Raw genomic sequence first — 6,077 nt, 5'->3', positions numbered from 1 at the left:
GTATCAGTTATAAAAATCACGTATGAAATGCAAAGTCAGTAGGGGTCAGTATTTCAGGTATTTTTATTATAAGAATCCTTTAATACGAAAGCATTTTTCAATTAATTGAACAAACTATGTTTATGTTATATTAAAGAGTTTATTAAGAGGATTACTATATATTAAAAATAAAATCATTAATGCAGTTCATATAAATGTAGCTATAAATATTAGCATGGATAAGTAACTGCTGCACGAAAAAACCTTATTAGGCGTTATTAAATTATAAGAAGATTAACTTAATGAATAATATGATTACAGAAGTTATTCATTGTTTTTATACATCTTCTTGATATTAAATAGACTGACTCCATATAAACGTGAAACAGCTTGCAACTCATCAGGTTTAGTTTTCCTTATTTTGTAAGCTTGTAAAAAATTGTGCAATGACATTTTACCCATGACTCTTAGGGAATCACCAGGCAAAATATCCTCATCTAAAACTGTATCAACTTCATAGAAAGAAACCTGAAATCAAATTAAATGTTCTTATAGATTTAAACCTTATAAATATAAAATTAATCATTTATTATTATCAGGCTTAAATATAAACTCATATATGTATAACTGTATATATATATACTAACCTGCATAACAGGTCCTGTATAATCCCGCAATAGAATTATTTTTTGACACCATTGTCTACCAGCACGAATATTAACACATGAACCTAAAACATGTTTAACTATCTTACTATATTTTTGATATTGTTTTTCGATATTGTGAAAAAGTTATTTTATTAACTATGGAATATTATATTATATTATGAAATATCAGTCTAATATAACTGACAAAGTCTCTTTGTAATTGTGTAATATATTCTGTTGAATTATAGCGAAAAGTACTGAGGATAGGAAGAAATTGCAGAACTCTATTAGATGCATATTTCTGATTTATTTCATTGATGGTAAGATTTAAAAAAAATGGCATACCATAAATTTCAAATAGAGCATCAAGATTTGGATGATTCTTGTGTAAATTGATAGCATTCACTAGGGCAGCAGTTGGTACTATCGTTGATTTTCTAGCTTTATTGATGATCTTCAAATAGCAAATATTTATATACATATATATATATATATATATATATATATATATATATATATAAAGACAAAGATACGAGTTATATTTATCTTACTTTATTTTGATCAAGTTCATATACGTTCATTGTTTCTTCATTATCTTGTTTGTATGAAATTGGTATTCTAGAACCTGGTTCAGTTTTGATTAAAGAATTACTCATCATAGGGCTAGAAAATTTGCATGCTAAAATAAACGTTTTGATTGTATCAGTATTATGGCAATACTAATCAATAATGATATGTTCAATTATTTAATACCTGTATCTATAGAATACTCGGCTTGCAAATTAACTTGTGCTTTTGGTAATCTATAGCCAATATTAGGAGATCGATTAACTGGAATTTGAATCGGGACTTGCATTGCTGTTTGTTGTAGCATAGTTTTTTGGCTGGTAAGTAGCAAGAATTCTATTAGCTACATTTATATCAATGTTTTGAAAAATGAGTAATATTTACAGTCGTTAAATAAAGGATACATAAGTAGAAATAAATTAGAAATTCACTCCTTTAAATTAAGACAAGTTTTATAAAATATGGTATTCACCTAGATACTTGTATGTAATAATTGTCTCCTTGACATAATTGTTTTTCGGAACCTTGTAAGTTATATTGAGATTCATGTGCAGAAGTTGGAGTATTATATTGAGAGCCAGATGGTACGGCAATGAAATTTTTATTCTTTGCTTGCTGAGGTTGAATATGGTTGATGTTTTCAGGAAGAGATTGATGAGGAAAGAATCTTTCTTGACTAATTCCAGGAAACTGCTGTGTATGTATTATAGTGATAATTAATGTATTAAGATAATGAAATAATATACAAGGCAGTGGAGAAATGATCAAAAGATTAAAAGCCATAAATAAATTAATAAAATATACAATACATATCAGAAATGATTATTTTTACTTTTTTGTATTCATATCAGCAATACTTGCTTATCAAAAACTCATATTTACCTGCCTTACAAAACCAACATTGGAATTAGACTGATGAGACTGATAAGGTACATTAGATCTAAGAATTTGATTGCCAGAATTTGATGTGACATTGCTACAGTAAAATAATTTTATTTATAAAATAATTATGTACAGGGGTACAGTTATTAATTTTTGTAATTGAAAAATAATGTACCTGCTACTCGACAAATATGAATTGGGGTATGTCAAACTTTGCGGTGTTCGTTGGTAGGTACCTGTAAGAAAAAAATAACCCCAAACCAACTTAAAGATTTATTTGGTTTTAAAATTTTAGTTTCCATTTATACCTGAAATATTTTTATGATTCCTATTAATTAAATATTGATCTATTTTGTTATTCATTTTTATAACAGTTGTTTACATTAACAATAAGATTATTTCACAAACTACAGTTCAAAATTGTAAAAGTAGTGAAACGGATTTGGTTCTGCTTTGATCTTTTTCACAATGGTATGAAGTTGTTTTTGTTCCTAGTTATTTGAAAAATAAATAAAAATATTATTATTTGTATGATCAACAAAAATATAAATTTATAACTATACAGCCAAGTAGATAAATCAATAATAATAATAATAACTATTATTATTTAAAGTTAGTGCGCATATAGTAAACAAATAAACATCTTTTCAAAAATATGTAGCATAATTTTAAAAGTTCAGTTGGTAGCATATCTGTTTATTTATGGTTGGTAGTAAGCATTTCGAAGATACTCTTTTTTTATCTATGATTGATAGATTTATGTTGATAGATATCTTTGAATATTTCATAAAATGAAACGGCAAAAACTTTTTTGAAAAATCCGTGGATAGATCTTTGAATATTTTATCAACGGCAAAAACTTTGCTATATTTCTGAGGTTGGTATCACGGAGTGTTCACTTTATTTATGTGTTGGCACACATGAATCCATAGTTAGCTGTCATCTCTCTTTCTCGTATCTATGGCTGTCATATCGATGTTATTGTCTTCGCGTATTTGTTTTCGGGTACTTGGAAAGCGGGCTTTAGTTTTTGGTTAGTTTTAGTCCTGACAATAAACGTTCTCGTTGACTAGTGTTCTTAAGTGATACTTGTAACTTGTAATTTACATTTTTTAATTGATTCTTAGCTTTTGAATCATGGCAAATAATGCTACGATAAAATTCGCATCGTTGGAGCAACAGGTGTGTTTTAAAATGATTAGTTAAAATTTAATGTTTATTATACATTTCAGGAGTTTAGTTTATTACTTATTGTAAATAATACCTTTTAAATTTAAATTATTCTTTTGCATTTATAGGAAAACCTGTTGAATACACGTAAAACTTTCAAAGTTCTTCAGCAAGCAGCAACTGACAAAGAAAATTTGGCTGGAAGACCTACAAGCAAAATTTGTGCTACTAAAGAATCATCAAACAAAGTGCATATGTAAGTATAATATTTATGTAACTAACAACTTCTCTTTGTTGAATCAAATATATAAATGATGTGAGGCTTAACAATTTGGCTTTAGATTAAGTTGCATGTGAAAACTTTTAAATCTATAACATTTTTATTAAACGAGCAACCGTGTTTATATTCAATACATTATAATTTCAATAATAAATTATTAATGTTAGAATATAGTGATTTTATTATATTGTGTACATAAATTATATTTGTTGTTTTTAGTGACTTTATTGATAAAAATGATTTGAAACGAAAGAAGATTGCAACCACAAGTAAAGGAGTTCAGGCAGATGCTGCCTCTTCTATCACAGCCGATGATTTGACATCTGATGCGCCTCCTAGTGAACATTATTGGCAGGTACGATTACACTTATACAAATTATTTATTGAAATATAATATTTTAAATCATACAATTTTGAGAATAAAATGTATTTCATCATCGCAATAAATATATATATTTATATATGTAATATGTGTATGTGTACTGTTATTTGATTAAATTTTTGCATGTTTAGGTAATAGCTGAAAGAAGGCGGGAGGCTCTGGACAAAACTTTGGAAGAAAATGAATTATTACATGGACAAATTGCTGATTTAGTTGAAGAAAACAAAAGTATAAAAGACATGCTAGATGAATCCAGGTCGCTAATTGAAGTGCTAACTGTAAGTTTAAGAAATAGCTATTTTATTTATTAGTTTATTACCAATGTATAAGCTTAGTTTTACTTAACAAAAAGAATGTGCTGAGAATTTTTTTATATGAGATAGATATGACAGTAAGTTTAATTTACTCGTCTTCATAACATCTGTAATAACTATTTCAAATTTAAAAAGTTTTAACTTTACATATAAAATTATTCAAAACTAACATAATCATTTCTTTAGAAATGAAAATAATTACTTTTACTATAGTATGTGATGTTCTGTAAATGTCTTAAAAAATTTTACTATCTTTGAATATTTTTGTGATGAATGATTTTTATGAGAATTTAAATTCTAAAGCACTCTTATTTCAGGAAATGTTAAATGAAAGTTCAAATCCTGTTAATGCAAGTGTTGCTGAGGAAGCAATTGAAGATGCTGTCCGAGAGTCATAAATTTATTTTAAATTAGTATTTATTTGATTTTATATAAAAGTAATATAATTTTCATAAAACTTTGAGAAATATATTTTACGGTATCCTTTAGTGAAATGTGGAAATGAGGCTCTTAAACTATATGTACTAATGTTGGAATTATTTGTTCAATGAATGGCAATATTTTTGCATTAGAACTGAAGTTAGCCCAGTGTACTTTTAATTTAACCATTTCAAAATGGCGTTTTTATTTCTGATTGCTGTTTAGAAATTTGTAACATGAAATTGTGTTGAATAAATGATTTATAAAAATAGATCTTCGTATTTTTGTCAAAATGGATTTGGTAGATGATTTAGTTGGACTGGAGGAGCAGAGTGATTATAATGATTCTTTATCTATGTCTTTTGGCAGTATCCAATCTGACAGTGTTGGCTTTGCATTAAATTCTAAATGTGAAAGGCCACCAAAATATTTTAAATGTGTTGGAGAAAACAGATCAATTGAGGAAATCCGTATCCTTACAGAAATAATATTAAAATTTTACCATAACTTTTCTATGTCGTTTTTCTGGTCTTTTCCTTAATAAAGTATTGTTAGCTACAAAATATCGTCATATATTTTCAGAATTTTCATGCTTCAATATTGTTCAATCGAAGATAATGGATGATGCATTGTATAGCAGTATGTATATGTTATAATAATTATAATTAATTCAAAAATATAATATTTTTGTACATCAAAACGAATCACAATCCGAATTTTTCAATGTTTCTATTGTCTTTGAAGTTGCAGAAATAACCTATAAAATTTAGTGAAACCATATTTTTCCTTAATTTTGGCACAAAATGTCATTAAAACTGATTTAAAAAATCTTTGTTTTTAGATGAAAATTTGGTAGTATCTTCTCCTACTGGATCTGGCAAAACCGTTATTTTTGAATTAGCAATAGTTCAATATTTGCTGCATTTAGAAGACATAGCGTACAATGGAGATTTTAAAATGTTATACTGTAAGTTTTATTATTACAGATTTTTATTTAAAAGTCGCATATTTTGTTTGAAATATTGATTAGTCAGCTTCAGTTCAAATCTGATTATAGCTTTATAAATGTTAATATTTACAATTTGAATCAATTTTTATATTAGGTTTTATATTTCACATTGAAATGTACAATTTTAGTGGCTCCCATGAAAGCCTTATGCACTGAACGTCTTCGGGACTGGTATTTCAAATTTTCTCGTTTAGGATTATCTCTTATTGAGGTTACAGGAGACAATGAAAATTTTGAATTTAGCCATTTGGCTGGTTTTCATATAATAATCTCAACTCCAGAAAAATGGGATTCAATAACAAGACGATGGAAAAATAACACTGATATTGTGAAAGTTATCAAGTTGGTCCTTATTGATGAGGTAAGATATTCATAAATTTATAGGGCCATTATGCATATTATTATGTTTGCTCCAATACAGATACTT

General features: G+C 27.0%; 3 protein-coding genes across 3 annotated transcripts in view; 2 read left to right on the top strand and 1 right to left on the bottom strand.

Moving 5' to 3' along the window:
- Positions 1-303: 303 nt before the first annotated feature.
- LOC113386089 lies at positions 304-2,517 on the bottom strand. Its single transcript, XM_026623897.1, has 9 exons — positions 2,384-2,517; positions 2,251-2,311; positions 2,076-2,169; positions 1,666-1,886; positions 1,380-1,510; positions 1,178-1,305; positions 972-1,080; positions 627-709; positions 304-507 (listed from the first exon to the last, which is right to left on the bottom strand). Exons 1-9 carry the CDS (start codon positions 2,436-2,438, stop codon positions 304-306), a joined length of 1,086 nt encoding a protein of 361 aa, XP_026479682.1. The 5' UTR covers positions 2,439-2,517.
- Positions 2,518-3,052: 535 nt separating this feature from the next.
- LOC113385416 (geminin) lies at positions 3,053-4,804 on the top strand. The gene is made up of 5 exons (XM_026623263.1): positions 3,053-3,257; positions 3,374-3,501; positions 3,745-3,880; positions 4,039-4,185; positions 4,539-4,804. The coding sequence occupies exons 1-5, from the start codon at positions 3,213-3,215 to the stop codon at positions 4,617-4,619; spliced, it is 537 nt and encodes a 178-aa protein (XP_026479048.1). The 5' UTR covers positions 3,053-3,212; the 3' UTR covers positions 4,620-4,804.
- A 129-nt stretch (positions 4,805-4,933) lies between these two features.
- Positions 4,934-6,077, top strand: part of LOC113386088 (probable ATP-dependent DNA helicase HFM1) — a 37,503-nt gene continuing 36,359 nt past the window's right edge. The window contains exons 1-3 of the mRNA XM_026623896.1: positions 4,934-5,111; positions 5,483-5,608; positions 5,779-6,011. Of these exons, the coding sequence (XP_026479681.1) occupies positions 4,934-5,111; positions 5,483-5,608; positions 5,779-6,011 (537 nt within the window). The remainder of the gene's footprint in view (positions 5,112-5,482; positions 5,609-5,778; positions 6,012-6,077) is intronic.

The sequence above is a fragment of the Ctenocephalides felis genome, unplaced genomic scaffold, assembly GCF_003426905.1.
Source record: "Ctenocephalides felis isolate EL2017-DRISC unplaced genomic scaffold, ASM342690v1 CF-g0.4_SCAFFOLD_03571, whole genome shotgun sequence".
Taxonomy (NCBI): Eukaryota; Metazoa; Arthropoda; class Insecta; order Siphonaptera; family Pulicidae; genus Ctenocephalides; species Ctenocephalides felis.
Note: the sequence above shows the minus strand (reverse complement) of the source record. Positions and strands in the feature narration are given on the sequence as shown.

Bases quoted from the DNA above. Each gene is read 5' to 3' on its own strand.
- LOC113386089 (XM_026623897.1), bottom strand. From the start codon at position 2,438: ATGAATAACAAAATAGATCAATATTTAATTAATAGGAATCATAAAAAT. The intron at 2,312-2,383 runs GTATAAATGGAA...TTTTTCTTACAG, and splicing joins GAATCATAAAAATATTTCAG to GTACCTACCAACGAACACCG. The intron at 508-626 runs GTTAGTATATAT...ATTTGATTTCAG, and splicing joins ATACAGGACCTGTTATGCAG to GTTTCTTTCTATGAAGTTGA.
- LOC113385416 (XM_026623263.1), top strand. From the start codon at position 3,213: ATGGCAAATAATGCTACGATAAAATTCGCATCGTTGGAGCAACAG. The intron at 3,502-3,744 runs GTAAGTATAATA...TGTTGTTTTTAG, and splicing joins TCATCAAACAAAGTGCATAT to TGACTTTATTGATAAAAATG. The intron at 4,186-4,538 runs GTAAGTTTAAGA...CTCTTATTTCAG, and splicing joins CGCTAATTGAAGTGCTAACT to GAAATGTTAAATGAAAGTTC.